Source organism: Callithrix jacchus, chromosome 17, assembly GCF_049354715.1.
Source record: "Callithrix jacchus isolate 240 chromosome 17, calJac240_pri, whole genome shotgun sequence".
NCBI lineage: Eukaryota > Metazoa > Chordata > Mammalia > Primates > Cebidae > Callithrix > Callithrix jacchus.
This window is the reverse complement of record NC_133518.1, coordinates 56,109,836-56,130,118: the sequence shown is the minus strand read 5'-3', so window position 1 is coordinate 56,130,118 and position 20,283 is coordinate 56,109,836. Positions and strand designations below refer to the sequence as shown.

The window sequence follows — 20,283 nt, the reverse complement described above, 5'->3', positions numbered from 1 at the left end:
CTTCTGTTTTTCTTGACAGCTATTTCTTTGTGTTATTCCTCAAGACAGAAATCAATGGATAAATAGAATTGAAGAATTAAGAGTATGGTATAGCAACATTAAAGAAATAGTAAGTAAACAGTACATTTAATTAATGTAAGTGTTTTCTTATGTACACTTTAAAATCCAGTAGCCTCTGATCCTTGTGTGTGTTTTCTCTTTCTTTACTAGCATATTACAAACCCAAGGAAGGTTGTTGGCCAACAAGATTTGATGATCAATAATCCTCTTTCACAGGATGAAGGGGTAAAGTTCATCTTTATTCATATCTTAACCTCTTTTACTTTTAAGAATATGTTTATGTGACTGGTTGCCAGTCACCATAAAAGCAGTATATTTCATGCTATTTTCTTTACTCCACATACAGTACCACCATATAAATATATATGTGTACACACACACACACACACACACACACACACGCACACACTCTATGTTGTAGGAAATTTATGATCTATTTTTGTGGATTGACAATACAAAGAAATCCTGGAATTCTGTAAAAACTAAGGATAAAAATGTAAGAGCTTAAAGATGAGAACAGAACTGTCTTGTCAGGGTGGCAGTGGGGAACTGCATAGCTAAGGAAAGCCTCCCTTCATGATAAAAATAAAGAAGGGCTCACTTAATAGGGTTAATTCACAGGAAGAAGGAAGTAATCATTTCTAGTAAGTCTATGAAGAAGTTTTAAAAATACCAGGTTTACTTCTCATATGCTAGTGAAGAGAAGGAGTAATTACTACTTTAAAGTTATCATGTAGCTTTACAAGTGTTAGTGGTCTAGTTTTTGCCTATTTACCTAAAAACACATTTTTTCTTCTAATACATAGTGTTAGCATTTCTCTTTCCTGCTACATAACTATTTATAGTCTTTGGTATAAGAGCATACAATATTAAGTAATTTTTAAAAACTTTCCCTTAAATTCATATTTCAAAATGTATATAAAAACTTACTGGATGGGCCGGGCACGGTGGCTCACGCCTGTAATCCCAGCACAGGCCGAGGCGGGTGGATCACGAGGTCAAGAGATCAAGACCATCCTGGTCAACATGGTGAAACCCCATCTCTACTAAAAATACAAAAAAATTAGCTGGGCATGGTGGCGCGTGCCTGTAATCCCAGCTATTTGGAACGCTGAGGCAGGAGAATTGCCTGAACCCAGGAGGCGGAGGTTGCGGTGAGCCGAGATCGTGCCATTGCACTCCAGCCTGGGTAACAAGAGCGAAACTCCGTCTCAAAAGAAAAAAAATTACTGGATTATAAAACCAAGCTCTGCAGAAAACTTTATCTATCTTTCTTGGTGCATTGGGAATTCAAGTCAGATTCAAGCTGGGGACAGTTGGCCCATGGGTCCTGCTGTAATCCAAGCACCTTTTTATTGTTACAGGGGTAGTAGCAGTAGCATATGGCAGTGAAAAGTATTGTTCACATTATATAGATAATAGAAATTTTAAGAATATACACTAGTTTCTCATTATTCATGGGGGATTGGTTCCTCCAGGCCCCTCATGGATACCACAATCTGCAGGTGATCAAGTTTCTTATATAAAATGGCATAATATTTCCATGTAACCTGTGTACATCCTCCTGTATATTTTAAACAATCTCTAGATTACTCATAATACTTAATACAATGTAAATGCTGAATAAAATTGTTATACTGTGTTGTTTTTAATTGGTATTTTTTATTATTGTATTGCTATTTTTAATTTTTTCCTGATATTTTTGATCCACGGTTGGATTGTTGTTGTTGAACCTGCAGATGAGGAAGGCTGACTTTATACAATAATATCAAACTGGAAAAAATTGGTATTAGAATAAAGATGTGTTTCTGAGATTAAACTAGATTTTAATAAAAATTATCCCAGTCTCAGGTTTTTTTTATCTGCAATGTGAAATGGTAACTCAGAGAAGAATACATTTAACCATTTAAATTATTAAATTGAAATCATTAAAAGTAAAGCAAAGATGTGAGATTACATAATAGATTATTTTTTTTTTATTATAGAGTCTTTGGAACAAATTCTTCCAAGATAAAGAACTTCGATCAATGATTGAACAAGATGTCAAAAGAACGTACGTAGAACTATTTACATGTTACTTTCAATAATTCAAATTGGTGCTATCTCTTTCTAATTTTAACAAAACACAAAATCTACAGAGGCACATTAATTGAATGCAATATTCTACTTGTATTAATGACAAACTTATTTTGACAAATTGTGATAAGGATTGTTTTCTACTCTAGCAATACAGATTTCTATGTTCCGTTTTAAAAGTAAACTACATTTATAATATTGATGGTCTTCAATAATATTTAATTAGTTTTATCAATTTCCAAGTTATTTGAAGTCATATGCATCTTTTTAAGGTTATATTGTATAGTCATATTGTTGTTGCCAGAAAATTTTAGCCCTTACTTTATGCATTTGAATCCCTTTCCAACCAAGTTACTTGTTATATGACAACCGTTATTCTTACCCTGTGTTTGATTTCTCTTTCTCTTGAAGCTATTCAGGTTTGCAAGCAATCTCTTCTCTCAGTCTACTCAGTGTTTATTATATAGAAGAGTAATTTCTTACTTAGCTTAATGTCCATGACTTTGATATATTCGACCTCATCTTTCTGAGTCATATGGTGAGAAGTAAATGCAATTTGTCTCAGAAGATTGTAGGTAGAGTCCAACTAACAGATGCTATAATTGTGGGAAAATTACTTCAACACCTTTCCCTCCCATTGTCCTCTTCTCTTAAATAACAGTAACCATATCATAGGATTTTTGTGGTCAGAATAGTAGTAAATTAGATAGGTTTACACTTTAAACTGTAAATCATTGTATAAATGTTAGTAAACTTAATGTAGTCCTTAGGATCTGGGATTAGGTATGTGCAGAATTATGAGTATCTCTAATGGCTTCCTCCAAGTCCTTCTCCAGCTTTGCCTGTGTGCTGTACTTCTAGTTCAATCCCTACCAAACCTATTATAATGTCAGGGCCTCTCACTGTCTGATACTCATTTCTTTGCATGTCGCAAACACTGAATAATGAGATAACATCAACTACTAAGTTTGAACTACATATTTAACAAATAAATGTTCTTTTAAATGAAAATAATTCAGAGGAATCATAGATTTAGAGTACAATGAAACTACAAGTAATTATCAGTGGTAGTAGAGTATGGGGTGGGAAGTATGGGATCATTTTGATTAGCTTGAGTTACCCGGTTAACTCAGGAGTAACCCAGTTAGGGAAGCTACTCTCAGAGATGTGGGTGATAGTGCTTGGTCTCTCTAGTATATAGATGCAGAAAGTAGAGCACCACTATATTAGCACACAGGAGTCCTGGCATTCAATGAATATTTGAATAAAACAAAAGAAGGAATTTTCTCAATCATTTAAGTATATAGGTAATCAGTGGCAGTAAACAGGCCTTTTAAAAACAAAATGTGCAGTATATATTGTTAACCAAACTATAAATGTATCTCTTTTTTAAAATGCTAGTTATATTTAAAAACTTGCCAACTTCAGATTGATCTGTCTAATGAACAGGATTATAAATAATCTCTCTGCAGTTATCAAATGGAAATGGAGGGGCCACAGCGCTGGTGCCAAGTCACAGAGTCAGAGGTCATGGGGGCCAGATTGACTTAAAGAAATAGCAAACAAGAAAGGAGGAAAATAAAATTCTGATAGCCACACCAAATAGACAATGATACTGGGAATTTGTTTATCATTCTGGTTACTTAGTTCAAACGTTTCTGCTTTCTAACAAAGTGTTCTTGAAAACTTATATATTTTCTGTTTTTTTCTTATAAAAATGCAAGATATATACACAGATACATATGTACATAATACACGTGTGTGTGTATGTGTATGTGTATAACTAGTGTTTTTCTTAAAATGTATCTCTACTCGTGTATTTTAATTAAAATGGCAAACCACTAATTCAAGGCAGGTAGCTAGGATGCCCTTTAGTTAATAGCATAGTAGGGAAGTGTATTATTCAGAGTTCTCTAGAGGGACAGAACTAATAGGATAGATGTATACATGAAGGGGAGTTTATTAAGGAGTATTGACTCACATGATTGTGGTGAAGTCCCACAGTAAGTCATCTGCAAGCTGACTAGCAAGGAAGCCAGCCTGAGTCCCAGAACCTTAAAAGCAGGGAAGCTGACAGTGCAGCCTTCAGTCTGTGGCTGAAGGCCCAGGAGCCCCTGGCAAACCACTTGGAGTCTGAAGCTGAAGAAGTTGGAGTCTGATGTTGGAGTGCAGGAAGTGCGTACCACATGAGAAATATCAAGGCCAGAAGACTCAGCAAGCCTGCTCTTTCCACCTTCTTCTGCCTGCTTTGTTCTAGCCATGCCGGCAGCTGATTAGATAGTGCCCATCCAGATTGAGGGTGGGTCTGCCTCTCTCAGTCCACTAACTCAAATATTAATCTCCTTTGGCAACAACCTCACAGACACACCCAAGAACAATACTTTGTATCCCTCAATCCAATCAAGTTGACACTCAGTATTAACCATCACAGGAGGGTTCCATATCGTCTCTTGAAGACTCTCCCATTGCTCTCTCCACTTTTAGATTAAGTCTCCTGGTTATTTCTATATAAATTTTGCTGCAGATACTTAGCTTGTGAGGTAAGGCAGTCAGTCTTATTTTAAGACCACCAAATTATTTAATTGTAAAAGCTGAATAGCTTGTACAAACTTACTACTTTACATCTTTATAAGGTACTACATGATCTAAAATATGTGATTTTTATTTCAGTCTGTGAGGAATTTCCTAATAAAATAGGGAAAGAAAAGACGTATAGCCCAGATAAGTATTACTTGTCTACTAGAATTTGTGATAAGCATTTTTTTAAATGTATATTTATGGAGCATCCGCTGTGTTCCAGAATTGCCCTTTGCACTGTGGGGGACAGAGTGGAGTGGTGAATAACACAGACGGGATGCTGCCATCACAAGTTGTGTAATTTAGTATGATTGGGAGGAGACTGGTGAGACAACAAGCATGTATAGATAAAGAGGATAATTACAGAGGATGATAATTCCTTTGAAGAAATAAAGCAGGGTAACTGGAAAGCTAGAAGGAAAGTAGCCAGTGGGATGGCTCTGGCTACTTTAGGAATAATGATTGGAGAAGGCGGCTTTGAGAAGATGACATTTGAGCTGAGTTGTGAAAAAATGGAAAGGCCAGCCATGTGAAGAACTAGAGCAAGAACATGTAGGCAGAGGGAGTAGCTAGGGCAAAGTTAGTTTCTCCATGAAAACGAACTCAGTGTTTAGAGGAACAAAAAGAAGGCAGGTATGGCTAGAGAAAGTGTTTTAAAGAAGGAAATCTGAGAGGAGAGCAAAGGCCAGACAGTCTTGTGAAACACAGTAAGAAATAAGGATTTGTTCCAGTTGCAATGGAAAGTATTTGGAGGACATTGAGCAGTGGCATGATACCTAAAAAGATAATTATGGCTGCTGTGCAGTGGGGCAAAGGTAGATGTAACAATGGAAGCTGGAAGGGCAACTAGGAGTCTACTGGAGTATTTCAAATTAAGTAATGTCAGTGATTTATTAGACTAAAAATGTAATTAAAACAGGAGTAGATCTGTTCAGGGATATGTATTTTATATTTTGAAATAGAAATTGAGGGGATTATGATATGTAGTTTTCTCACATTCATCAGTTCTATTCCATTTTTATTGGTCTGTTTCAGATCCTTTTTACCTCCTGTCTACAGTCACTTACTTGTTTGTTTCTTGGGATCTAGCGTTTTTCCACTTCCAGTCCATTCCATGTTGTAGCAGCCCAATCACTCTACTCAAAGCACATTTATAATCATGCTATTTGCCTAATCCAAAACTTTCTATGACTACCTGTGGCCTGAAGAAGAATGGACATACTCAGCTTCTCTAATTCATGCCCAGTTCCCTTTTAGACAAGGGGCTTCTGGCATTATTCAACCAACAGGTTTTGTGCTTTTCATTTTCTATGTTGTGGAATTTTTCATGCTCTCCTCTGCTGCTGGAATGCTGCTTCCCTCCTCCGTTAGATTCCTGACAGCTTATTATTCAAGGCCTGAGTACATCACCTGAGTTTATGAGGCATATTCCAATCTTGGCAATTGGAAATCATTGGTGCCTAGTCTGTGTTCTGGAGAATTTTCTTAATAACTTTTTAATATTAATTCTATTTGGTTTATATTTACGTAGGTCCGTCTGTCAGTGTATTCAATACATTTATATTAATCTCCTCAGTGTACCAGGTACTAGAGATGCCAAGATAAATATGACATGGACCCTTAAGAAGCTTACAGAGAAAACAAGAAAAAAAAAGTTACAGTGCAGGATTACTAGTGCCTTAACAGAAGCAATATATACAAGATCTCTTGTGTTAGCCCAGGTCTTATCTTTCAAACCTTTGGTAAACCCCTTGAGGACATGGACCTAGTCTTGTTTTTGTTGCACTGCACATCAACAAGTTGATGCTTAATAAATGATCATTGATTGTGAAACTTATCACTGATGATCAGTGTTGTTCAATTTTAGTAATTATCTCAAACATCTAAATTTTCAGAGACATAAGCACACTTTACAATATACTATTGTCAACTTTCTAGTATGAGTTTAAACAAGATGATTTGATTTCATGAGCTGTGATTTTGCCATCATTATTTAATTTATTTGATCTGGATATGTCACTGTATTAAATATTATCTTCCCCTTCAGCCAATTTTAATATTCTTTTATGTCACTAACCCTTTTTTGCCTCAGAGGGTTTTGCATTCATTTCAATTTTATCTCAACCTAATGAGGTTGTTACTATTCCCATTTTTATTACTGAAAAAACTGATAATCAAAGGTAAATCAAGGAATTCCCATTTACAGCTTTCCAATTTAGAACTTGCATTGTCTATTCTGAACTAATTTTGCCATGTTTCAAAAGCTCTAACATTAAATGAAATTCAGTATTATTTAAAATGGTGGGAAATAATGAGTTCAGGATAAAATACGATTTCCATATTAGATGCCAAAGAAGTATGTTATTTGGTCTATCAAGGTCTATTCTAAAAATATATATGCAGCATCTATAACATCATTTGCAGATTAACATATTTATAAGCTATTGCCAAATAGTCTCATCTTTTCTTCAAATGTATTTTCCCTCTCTCTTGAATTAAATGATTACATTTCTTTAACTGACTTTTATAATTGTAACTTTGACCATATTTGAAAGTTTATCTCATTGCATATTGATATGCTGTCATCATCTTAAATATCTGGTCTTTTGTATTTCTAGTTATTGTAGTTAAGATTTTAGGTAGCTCATTCATAATTTAATTATTCTTTTTCTTACTTGTATCTCCATGGTGAGTTTTTAAAGATGCAACTTTCTTGGGCCAGGTGTGGTGGCTCATTCCTTTAATTCCAGAACTCTGGGAGGCCAAAGCAGGAGGATCACTTGAGCCCAGGAGTTTGAGACCAGCCTGGGCAACATGACAAAACTCCACCTCTACAAAAACACACAGAATTAGCCAGACACGGTGGCACACACCTGTAGTCCTTTCTACTTGGCAGGCTGCAGTGGGAGGAGCACTTAATCCCAGGAGGCTGAGACTGTAGTAAGCTGTGGTTACTCCAGTACACTACAGCCTGAATGACAGAGTGCAATCCTGTCTCAAAAAAAAAAAAAAAATAGTGACTTATTCATCTTAATGCTTCCTTTTGTTTATAGTATATATGTGTGCCATGCTTCAAACATAATCTATGTAAGCAAATTTTGTCTTCTCAGTTTTTAAAATCTTATAATTTGATATTTTTAAGCAAACTTTGTCTCCTCAATTAAAAAAATCTGATCGTTTGTATCTTCTGGATTCATTAATAATTGTTTGCAAGAGAAAAGGGGCAGGTAGAGAAGTAAAAAAAAATTCTTTTTTAAAAATTATAGATATGTTCTGTACTGTTTGGTAGACACCAGGCACATGTGGGTATTTAAATAAAAATTTAAATTAAATAAAATTAAAAGTTTTAGTCTTCACAGTAGCCACCTTAGTCATACAGCTGATAATGGCTACTGTATGGGACAACTCTTAGAGAGGATACTTTCATTCTTAACAGAAAGTTCTGTTGGACAGCGCTGTGTAGATAATTCATTATTGTGCTTGCCTCGGCAGCACATATACTAAAATTGGAATGATAATTCATTATTGTTATATTTTTGTGTAGTATATGATGTAAATGTCTACATTTTACTTTTTATTCTTGTTGAACTTTTAGATATGGCCTTCGTGAAATATTTACTTATATTTCTTTTCTTTCTCCTTTAGAAAACTCCATGCATTTTTACAGTAAATAAGTCTTATCTGAATTTTTGGTCAAATGTAATTTTTATGTTATATTGCATTATGTGGATGGAAACTAGATTTTTTTTAATATTAAGCGTATTTAAAAGTTATTCTACCAAGTTATTTTATTGTTTTGTTGTTGTTGTTGTTGTTTTAATTTAAAGATCCTCTTTCTCAGTTCCTATTTTGAAAAAGAAATACTCTCAGTAATTTGGTCCATTGATGTCACACTTTACAAAGTTACAATGTCCTAAATGTCAGTATTTCCTGCACAGTTTCCTCCAAACCCATTTTTTATTTAAATAAAAAACAAATTCCTCAGGGAAGAAGCATTTTACAAGCAATTTCAGAGCAGAATTGATTTTGGTGTGTGTTAATGCCGACAATCTGCCCAGTGTTAAAATGTTAAAGAGAAAAAAAAAATACAAGCTGCCATATTCCTGTGATCACACCAAAATAGCAGCTTGTATTTATATTTTCAGTCTCCTCGAGGTGGACTGCAGGCACACATGAATGAGTGGATGTACTTGGTGTTGTGTTGTGATTTTATTTAATGCAGGCAAAGTACATGCTTGTGCATGCACGACCAGCCCTCACATATGCACTTGTTCACAGCCGAGAAAGTGAAAACTACAACACAAGCCGCTCTCTAAGAGTTGTCGGCAACCTGTGTGTGTGTTTCTTAAATATTAAAGAGGGGGGAAAACAGATTTTCAGGAATATGAGAAATAATTCTTCTGTCAAATGGCCTATAGTCCTTCCTCATTTGACACTTAAGGTAAAACCAAAATAACTGCTATTGCATATGTATATTTAGTATTTTACTGTACTGCTCCTGTACTGGTTTAAAGTATATTTTTTCCATTTCTCTTTCATTTAAGCATGCAAATTCTTAGCATTCATTTATTCTAATTTGTGATATTTTTTAAAAACTTAAATTTTTTTTTCATTATTTTGATGAAAATATAGGTCTATTTGCTACGGAACATATATTTGCAGTGCTTTCATTGGTTCCCTGATGCTCCTAATCTTCGGAATTTGGGAGCAGTAGTACATAGGGCAGCACAGCTTACAGGGGTACCCTCTGAACTGCTGACCAATAGAATTTTTGCTTTTCAGATTTTGTTTTAAATGAGCACAGATTTTTAAGGACTATTTATAGTTGCAGATTTATATGATTACGAGAAGGTTAAAAAGTAAAATTTGGTGAGTAGTAAAATAATATCCCATTCTGAAATATTTCCAGTGGGCGTAGCCTATTAGGTGGTGTAACACAGTCTTTTTAGAACATTTCAGCAGATTTAGAATTGAACCAGCTTTGGTCCTTCAGGGGTAATGCTTTGTATTTAATTTAACTTTTTTCTTAATTATTGAAAATAAAGAAATGTATTTATTTTCAAATTTTCAAAATAAAATCTGTATTTCCATTTGTGACAGTCTCGCCTTGCACTGAAAGTACATACACAGTGTATCTACCTACATGTATGCTTTTTCCTAATTTTTCCCCTTTATGGTAGGAACGGAAAGATGTTTTTGGAGGAGTGGGGTAAAAGGCTTGTGCTGTGACTCAGGCATTGTAGAACTAGAAATGTAGAAACCTTAGATGAAAACCTCTACTTCAATGGTGATAGATCCTGTCTCCTGAACTGCGGCCACACCTGCCTTCCTTTTCCCAACCTTGTATCCTGTCGTCCCAAACCCACCCTCTCCCCCCGTTTTTCTTTCTGCTTAATCTTCTCAACTGTATCTTACTCCACCTTCATTGTTAGCCTCTTGGAGATTTTTCTGCTGTCCTCTTGGGCTGAGTCCTACCCATTGTCATCACAACAAATTACTACTTTCTTTTTTTTCATTTTACAAAATTAGTATTCATCTCCTCTTTTGAGCTATGAAAGCTATATGTCATTCTTTTGTTCATTGCAAAAATAAAGACAGCAGAACCCTTTTCAGGCTTTCCTTTTGCATTGCCCTCATATCCCTAGTCCCTGATTCCATAGTCTTAATTTTCATTAAAGATTTGGTTGGTTGTAAGGTTTGTAAGTGTGTTTGAGCAAATACTGTGCACAGCAAATATTACTTGAGAAATTACTGTGCCAGCTACTGCTTTAGAAGTTGAAGATTCAAATAAACAAAAGACTGCATCTTCTGTTCCTTACTATATAATGCATACTTTATTGTAATTATCTTCTTTTAAAATTATCTGTAAGATTTCTGTGTTTTTTCTCCTAGATTTTCTTGAGTTCATATGTTTTGTATCTTCATATTCCCCAGTACCTGGCACCTATTAGAAGCATTTGTGTCATCAGTAGTCATCTAGTAAAATCCTTTTATTTTGCAAAGGTGACAAGTTGAAGCTCGGAAAGAAGGCATGAATAAGCAAATATAACTTGTTAATGGCCAAATGGAATTGGTGCCTGTGACTTGTTTTTCTACTACTCTATAATTTATGTTAATTTTGTTTGCCTAGATTTAATGCTTATTCAAGAAACATTTATTAAGTACCTTCAGTGTGCAAGCACTTTGTGAAGCAAATGGGACAAAAACATAAATGAATCAGTATTTCAAATCTTACTCAAAAAGTGGTGGAGACTAAATAAGTAGTTACTGTTTCTGCCCTCTGGGTTTACATATTGGAATGCGGTATTTCTCAACCTTGGGAATATTAACATTTTGGACCAATTCTTTGTTTTGAGAGATTGCTTTGTGCACTGTAGGATGTTTAGTAGCATCCCTGATCCCTCCCTGCTAGAGGCTGTGAGGCATGCTTTTAAAAATCTTTCTAAGGGCCTTTTGTCTGACTGAAGGGTTCTCTATGGCATCATCTTAGAGCTCTCTGAGATCTTAACAAAAGCTTTTACAGTCACACCCTCGATTTCATCTTTAGGTCTTGCTTTTCTGTCTTCGTCCTAGGTTTGATCTTTGCCCAGAAGCAGGGAGTTAATGTTGGCATCATTTGCTGACTTAAGAGGCTGGGAATGAGAAAAAGCTTTATTTTCAAACCAAGCAAGTTCTAGCACCTTTATGTTTACCAGTTATTCCTTTTGTTTTTTTCTCTTCTTTCATTCTACTATAAGTAACACAAATAAACCAGACAGCACCTTCAGCACTCTAGCTAAGGATATCTCCTTAGCTAGATCACTCAGTTTCTGTGTTCCATTTAACTCAAGGCTATCATATAGCCAGACTTCCACCACTGCATAATAAGGTAGCCCTTTCCTCCATTTTTTTCTATAATGTTTTTCCCACTTTCATTTAAGCCCGCACTGGCAGCCTCTTTGCAGGTTGTCTTTTGCTAATAGTCTTTTTTTTGCAGCCTTAGGTTTTCACTGATGCTCTCCTGAAGGTCCTTCTGGCTTCTATCCAGTCTCATAAACACATTAACCACATATTTTAGGTTTTTTTTTTTTTAAACAGCACGCTAGTTTCAGATATCAAAACCTCTATTATCTGTTGCTACATAATTTATCAACCAAAATTAGTGGCTGAGAACAACAATCAATTAGTATTTCATGGCTGCTATGGATCAGGAGTTTGGGAGCAGTGTAGCTGGGAGATTGTGGCTTAGAAGTATTTCATGAGATTGCAGTCAGGTGGTTACTGGAGCTCCAGACATTTGATTGTCTGACTATAGCTGGAGTATCCACTTTGGTTCCTCTCCATGTAGATATCTCCATGGTGCTGCTTAAGGGTCCTCTTTCAAAAGTTACTTTCTCCAGATCAAGCCATCCAAGAAAGAAAAAGCCATTAGAAATTATCTTGTTTTTATGCCATTACCTCAGAAGGGAAGGGTGAGAATTAAAGAATTTGCTGGCATAGATTTAAGAGCAACACAGTCCCCATGGAGCTTCCAAGGTCTTCCCCATGATCTTTTTCATTCTGTTCACTAGAATGGGAAATGTGTACAGAGGCCTGCTGGTGGAGAAGTTAGGAGAGTGTATTGTGTGGTCACACATAATTTCCACTCTCATTCCATTGGCTAGCACTCAGTCACATGGCCAGAGCTAACTGAAAAGGAAGCTGGGAAATTAAATCCAGCTATATGCCTGCAAGGTAGAGAAAACAGGTTTGGTTGAATAGGGAGAATGCAAATTATCAACCAACATAGGGAACACAGGAAGAAAAAGAACTGTGTGTTTCAGTGTATCTGTTTTTATTCCATATCAAATTGTTCCTTATTGTGGTCTTGGCTTGATTGTTCAGTTTTGCTTTAGTAAAACAATAAACCACTGTAAGGTATTACAGTTATTTTGGTGGTTAATAGTATTCTAGGGAGTTTTCATCAGCTCATTTAAAAATTTTGGATGAGTGCTTGTTTTGATTTTCTGTTTTTGAAATATGGGCATAACAACAGTTATTGTTCCTTCAAGTCCTTCTGTGCTTCTTTGTCCTATTGCATGATTATAAACCCTCACCAAGGGCTTTACTTTTTCCCCTGGGGCATCTTATTGAATACTTGCATCTTCAGTATTTCATCTGGGCCCAATGCTTTGTCTGTTTTAATACTTCTAATTACCTAATTATGTACTATAATGTGGTGACAAAATCCTTTATCATTTTACTCTTTTCTTAACCCTTTTCTTGCTTAGGAAAGATTCTTTTTGTCTCTTTGTTTTCTGAGAAACTCTGTATTACAGATAGCCCAGATATTTGCCTGGCTTCCCTTTATTGTCTGTATTATGACAGACCATTGCCCTGTTGAATGTCTTTCCAATTAACTATCAGGCACCTGGGTTCCTGGTTATTGGGCCTCCAAAGATGGTGTTTAGTTCTCCATCCTTCCCTTTTCAGTTCATTTCCACACACTGCAGTCATATGAGACCATATCCAAAGGCAGATAGGATACTCTTTGTCATAAACTACTTTTGTTACAGAATTAGTAGCCATTCTGTCATTTATATATGTTTATGTAATCAAATGCCTGCAGTAAGTATCCATGAGCCAAATGTAATAGAAATCCATAAGATTTTTAAAAATTATATGAATTGTACTTAAGGATAACTAAAAATTGCTGAAGAAAATGTGTTTATTATATATCTATATTTTAGATGATAAAGAAAAAAATGATGGGATTATAGTTTTACCATTTTATGACTTCTAATGAATTAATAGATTTAGGTGATGATCATTAACAGTTGGTAGCACCACAGAAAGTGGGATAAGCTAATGTTAGGTGCCTCCTGATGGACGTACACAACACCAACTTACCACTACATTGAAATCACCCCAAGCTTAAAACAAAAGAATTTATTTTGTTGTTGAATCTGCAACTTGAGCAGGGCTCAGTAGGATGGCTCATCTCTGTTCCACATGGTGTTGGCTGGGGTAGCTTGAAGTCCAGGGTCTGGAATCATCTGAAGTTTTCCTCACTCACCTGTCTAGTTGTTGAAGCTGGCTCTCAGGTGAGACCTCCTGTGGAGCTATGGTGGGAAGACCCCAGATGGCCTTTTCATATAGCTGCTTGGGTTCCTCACAGCATGGTGTCCTAGTTCTGAGAATGTGTCCAGAGAGAGAGCCAGACAGAAGCTGTGTTTCAGCATCACTTTTGACACATTTATTTTGTGAGAAACTAGTCAGCAAGGCTAGCATGAACTCAAAGGGAAGAGAGTTAGACTCTTTCATCTTTCTGTGGGAGGAGTACCAAAGAATTTGCAAACATGTCCTCAAATTCTATCACCTATGAAGCATTTTGTCAGAAACTTGAACCTGAAACTGATAAAGTCTCTAGATCTTACTTTCAGTTTGTAGCAAATACAGGGGAAAGGAGAATCTGGTAAATAAGACAGTGGAGTTGCAATATGTACAATTCTGATGTGGGAAGCTTCTACAGTATAAAAATCTGTTTTTTTTTAAACAAATACTTTGCAAGATAAAAAAGAGAAAAAGGACAAGTCTGTAGATTAAAGGAATCTTAAGAGATATATCAACTGGTTGCAATGTACTGACAAATGTTCCTTGGCTCTTGAACAAAGTGTTAAGAATTTTTAGACAGTCACAGAAATTTGAACATTTACTGGATATTTGATGAAGTTAATAGATTATTATTTTTATTATTAGTAGTGTTACAATGGCACTATGGGATTTTTGGGTGTTTTTGTTTGTTTTGATTTTTTGAGGCAGGGTATCACTCTCTTGCCTAGGCTGAAATGCAATGGTACAGTAAAGGCCCACAGCAGCCTCTACCTCCCAGGCTCAAGCAGTCCTTCCACCTCAGCCTCCCAAGTAGCTGGGACTACAGGTGTGTGCCATCATACCCAACTAATTTATTTTTAAATTTTTTTGTGAAGATAGGACCTCACTCTGAGCGCTGTCTGGTCTCAAACTCCGGGCTTAAGTGATCCTTCTGCCTTGGCCTCCCAAAGTGCTGGGATTATAGGTGTGAGCCCCTTTGACTGACCTATGATTATGTTTTTAAAGAGTGCTTGTCTTTTAGCGATAAACACTGCAGTATTTATAGATATAATAATGTCTGGGATTAGCTTCAAAGTAATGTGATATTGGGGAGGAATATTTGTAAAACAAGAGACGATTGGTGACGAAGCTAGCTGATGGGTAGATTGGGGTTCAGTCTGTTATTGTCTTTTCTTTATAAATGTTTGAATTTTCCATAATGATTTTTAAAACTTATAATTAAATCTATATTTCCTACCAATTTTGGTTAATTTCAAGATAGAAAACAAAACTCACACACCAAATGTTTATGATGGCTCTTGTTGTTATTGTGTACTATGTAAAATTTGTTTAAATATAGTTTCTTCACACATCTGAGAGAGAAATTTCTATATTGTAAATACTGATCAATTGAGTTAAAACTGAAATATAACTTTTACCCTAACGTCAAAATTTAAGACTGTTTTAGTCTAAATTCCATTATGGACTGTTAATCTTTGCTTTTCAACTCTATTTTTATAATTTTATTCTCACCTATTTTACATCTCCATTTTTATTTTATGGTCAAATGTAGAAAGAAAGACTGTCTGGGCCGGGCGTGGTGGCTCACCCCTGTAGCACTTTGGGAGGCCAAGGCGGGTGGATCACGAGGTCAAGAGATTGAGACCATCCTGGTCAACATGGTGAAACCCCATCTCTACTAAAAATACAAAAAATTAGCTGGGCATGGTGGCGCGTGCCTGTAGTCCCAGCTACTCGGGACGCTGAGGCAGGAGGATTGCCTGAACCCAGGAGGCAGAGGTTGCAGTGAGCCGAGATCGTGCCATTGTACTCCAGTCTGGGTAACAAGAGTGAAACTCTGTCTCAAAAAAAAAAAAAAGACAGACTGTCTGATAATAATAAAATTAGTTTCCAGTTTCTACTTAGTGTGACTTTTTTTCCTTTCTGTTTTATTTTCCTAACAGTATTTTGGGTTGAATAAATTATGAACTTCTACAGTTTTAATTCTAAATTTCTCTCTTATTTTCATGAAACTATAGAGTCATTGTTGATTTTTCAAAATCTGAATGATTGTTGCCTCTAGTGTGGGTCAGTATTCTGTATTTTTAATTACTGTTTCAAAAACAGATTTGCCTTTCCAGTGATACTTGGGTTAGACTGATATTTAAGTTACTTTACCTATCCTGAATCTACACTAGCTGGCATGGGGTAAATAAAGCCTAAATAAATAAAGCCTGTAAGTGTAATGGGTGGTAGGGAAGCTGTTTTGAAACCTACAACATATCATCAACAACAGATTATTAATATTCCTAGAAATGCTGCTCACTGTACTTTTCTCTCATTTCTTATACCTATAAATGTAACATCTTCTGGATTGAACCCCGATACTGTGACAATCAAGTATTTTTTTGTAGGAAATGTTGTTATTGTCTAATATTCATCAGCCTTCTGAGCTAGGTTCTTATGTGTAACTCTAAAGTCATGGAATTTTACCTAAATGCATTTCTCAGATTCATTTATAACTGGTTAGAAAAGCAGTTGGAAAGTGCTGCTGTTCTCTTAACTACCCAGATACGTTGGCATAGGTATTATTTTTCTGTGCTTCAGTTTCCTTCCCTGTTAATCTCTAAATTGGACTGGATAATCTCCAAAGACTCAGCACGAAACTCTGATTTTTAGTTCTTTTTCCAGTTTTTGAAATAGTTTTGAAAACTTTACTACTTTTTCAGAGCTCTTCTGTATCTTTCTACCTTACTTATTTGATGCAATGGATTCTTCACCATTTAAAGAGAGAGTGTCATGAAGCTTCACAAATTAGCACTTCAGCATTGTAGCATCACATCATAGCTGGTGTGCTATTGCACTGATATGCTGTGTCTTCATCATACATTTTCAGTTGATTTGATATTTGCTAAAAGTGGGCAGTTTTAATTACTACCTGCAATTGAATTCTTGTAGATCTTTAGTTTTTAATCTTGAAAGCCGTTAGTATGCATTTAAATTAAACCAGGAATTGGTATACAGTGTGTTAAAAGAAAAACTTCAGCTGAATTAAATTTAATGGAGTTTAATTGAGCAATGAATGATTTGTGAATCAGGCAGCATTCTGAGTCAGAGTAGGCTCAGACTCCAGCGCAACCACATGGTGGAAGAAGATTTATAGACAGAAAAAGGAAAGTGACATTCAGAAAACAGAAGTGAGGTACAGAAACAACTGGATTGGTTACAGGTTAGTGTTTGCCTTATTTGAACAAGGTTTGAATAGTTGACTACATTTGATTGGCCAAAACTTGATGATTGGCACAAGTGTAGGCTACGGTCTGTTTACACCTCCACATCTTATAGTTCCCGGTTTACAGAGAAACCTTTAGGCTGAACTTAAAATATGTAAGGAGGCAACTTCAGGCTAAACTTGACTTTACAAGTATAATTTACATTTTAGTTTTTAGGTATTCTTTATAGTTTATGGATACTCTTTGCTAAGTTAACATAGCAGTTTTTAGTACTCTCTTTCATAATCCATTTTAGATTGTAACAGCTACACAGAATTTGTTTGTGCTAATGTATGTAGAAAATTTACAAAGAATAGGTAAGGAAGAAGACTTGCAAAATTATTAAGTCAGGTGATCTAGATCCAGATCTTTGGGAATGAAGCCTACTCAAAGACAGAGTTTAATTTATGTTATATAATGAGAAGGAGAGAAAATTTTACCTCTCAAAAGGATTGCTGTATTCTTAACGGCTAAGTTTACCAAGAAATTTCTCTATACCAAGTTATTTTATTAACTACTTATCTGTCTTTTATCCTGATTACTTCAATTTGGGATATTTGGCTTTTTAAGGGCTGTAGCAACTTTCTTTTGTTCTGAAAAGTCATTTTAAATGTTTTTGTGTTTCTTTCCTACTTCAGTGCATTTGGCATCATTCTGCAGTTTCTTTGGCTTCTCTGACATATGATTACCCTTCGGGTTAATTTTTCTCTTCTTTAGAAGTTATTTGTGCCACCCCTGTTTGAACTCTAATGCCTGGATAGGAACTGCCTTGGAGGTCATCACATTAAGCTTTATGCAAATACGCGAAGCAACCTTGCTCAGATCCTTAGGTTGTTTACTGCCGTCCACCGAAAGAGGCTTTCTTGCTGCTACAGAAAAGGTTAAAAAAAATCTGTCTGGGCAGTTGCATATCAAAGGAAATTGTAAGCAAAAGTCAGATGAACGGATAAAGGTAAAATGGGCCTTAATCTATTTTAAAAATTAGGACCAGAAAAAAGATGCCTCACAGATCTCTAGCAAAATTCACTCAAAAAGCTAGCTTGGAATAGAAAGTTAAACTTTCCAAGGCACCAACAAAGTAGCAGAGTGCAGCATAAAATAGCTGAGGTCACCAGAAATGGGAGGCAGTAAACCATTATAATATGATATAAAACAGCCATTGTTACTCTTTAAAAGACTCATTAAGGAGCATTTTTCTGTTTCAATGATGTCTTATGCCTTCATGCTATAGGTCATCTTCCTCTCTACTCTCTCACATTTTCCCTCATTTTTTAGTTCCAAAGCCACCTGATTGCAATCTCATCTCCTAAAGTACCATTACCCAAATACTGTTATAGTAATGGCCTCTATCCCTGAGTATCTACTACTGATCAGGCACTGTTCTTGTGCTCTCACATGATCTCATCTTGATCACAAGATCAGTATTATTATCTCTACTTAATAGATGAAGCAGTTAAGTAATCATTCGCTCAGGGATGCATAACTAGAAATTCTACAACATGAATTTGAACACAGGCTTTTCTACTTGGAGTTAGGACTTCTAAATTTCACTTTAATATAATGTACTCTTATGCCCTTTCTACTCTTACAGGTTTATTCCTCTGTAGAATTATTAAAATACTGTTTTCTTCCTTACTCAAAAATGTAGATTTTTGAATAAAATCTGCATTCACTTCCTTATTCAAAAATGTAGAATTACTATGCTGTGTTTCCATAGTTGGGAATTCAGCATTCAAAGCTTTTTCCAGCCATGCTCCACCTTTTCTTCTGTCCCACTGTCCTGCTCCCAGCTGGCAGTAATTCATGGAATTGTCTTTTCCTTCTAATTAATAATTACCATGTTATGCTGCACTCTTGAAATACCTATTGCCTTCTGTGCTTCATGTCTGTCTTTCTGTTTTGATTACCTTTTCCACTGATGTTCCATGTTCCTCCTCTCCTGTAAATACTTGCTCAAACCCTCTATCATTAATCCCAGTTGACCTCTACTAACAGATGACGTTCCCTCAGCCCTTATACTTTCACTGTCTATTGCATTGCTGTGGGTTTTCTCTTTGGGTTCTTGCAGTTGTGGTGTTTTATTGTGTTATAAAGAAAGATTTTAAAGTCAATATTTTAATCAGATGAAAAACTGATAGTGTGGTTATACATAATAACTGAAACATCAATATTTTATATTAAAGAAAACGGATGACAATCTTTTTTTTTTTAAAAAAACTTGGTACTTTTACAAAATTACATTCTTATCTTAAAAACCAATGGGCTAAAACAAAGCAACTCCCCATCTGCAGATAGGTAGAATATAATTCATTTTGCTTAAAAACTATTCACAAATGTATGAAATATATGAAGCATGTGAAGAAATTTGAAATGTGAATATGTTGAAGGATGTCATTTACCTCTGGGATGTAATTATTTCCCCTTTCCTCACCTCTTTTTCATCCTTCACGAAAGGCATAAGTTACATGGCAAAGACAAGCTTGTTCTAAAACCTGAAGCAGCCCTAGGCACGTCTTCGAGTTGAGAATTTGAGGATGATTCTTGAAACTGTGTTAGTCAGTTTCAATCTTGTGTTTCTTTTTCCAGGTTTCCTGAAATGCAGTTTTTCCAACAAGAAAATGTGAGAAAAATTCTTACAGATGTTCTTTTCTGTTATGCTAGAGAAAACGAGCAGTTGCTTTATAAACAGGTAATGAACATATCTTACAGGTGGTATCCATTGACTCAAAATTTTCTATAAAGCTTGACAAATGATAGAGCAGTAATGTAGCCTTTATTGTATTCAAAGTTGTATCATAATGCTAAAGCAATCAGAGAGCTGCTTGTCAGCTGCATGGTGAGAAAGGTAAGCTCATTGAAGCACATATGCTTCTTCCCCATTTTAAGACATTCCACCAAATTGTCTTCTATAAGGTGTTCAATCTTTTCTTTCAAGTTTTGGGAGTTTGTTTATAAACAGCATCTTTGAAGGCAATCTAGTAATAAAGCTTCAGAGTGGTATGTATAAATATTATTTTTAAGTATAGCATTTATAAATATAGGACAAAGCATGTAAGAAATAATCAGGAACCCTATTACTCTTTAAAACTTACCAGTAATAGAACTTCAGAAAGTTTCTTTCATTTTTTTGAAATTCATTTTTAGTTTCTTTGTGATCCTGTTATTTGATTCATCTCATTACTAAAGAAAGATGATTATTGGATTGTTTTATGTTATTGAAATATAAATTATTGAATACATACAGATG

General features: G+C 35.4%; 1 protein-coding gene across 50 annotated transcripts in view; it reads left to right on the top strand.

Annotated features, from left to right (window-relative positions):
- The window catches only part of TBC1D5 (TBC1 domain family member 5), a 562,606-nt gene that overhangs the window by 324,850 nt on the left and 217,473 nt on the right, over positions 1–20,283 (top strand). For all 50 annotated transcript variants that reach the window (XM_078354367.1, XM_078354358.1, XM_078354366.1 and 47 more), the window contains 4 exons: positions 20–109; positions 211–285; positions 2,046–2,113; positions 19,623–19,725. In XM_078354367.1, the coding sequence (XP_078210493.1) occupies positions 253–285; positions 2,046–2,113; positions 19,623–19,725 (204 nt within the window). In that variant the 5' untranslated portion in view covers positions 20–109; positions 211–252. The remainder of the gene's footprint in view (positions 1–19; positions 110–210; positions 286–2,045; positions 2,114–19,622; positions 19,726–20,283) is intronic.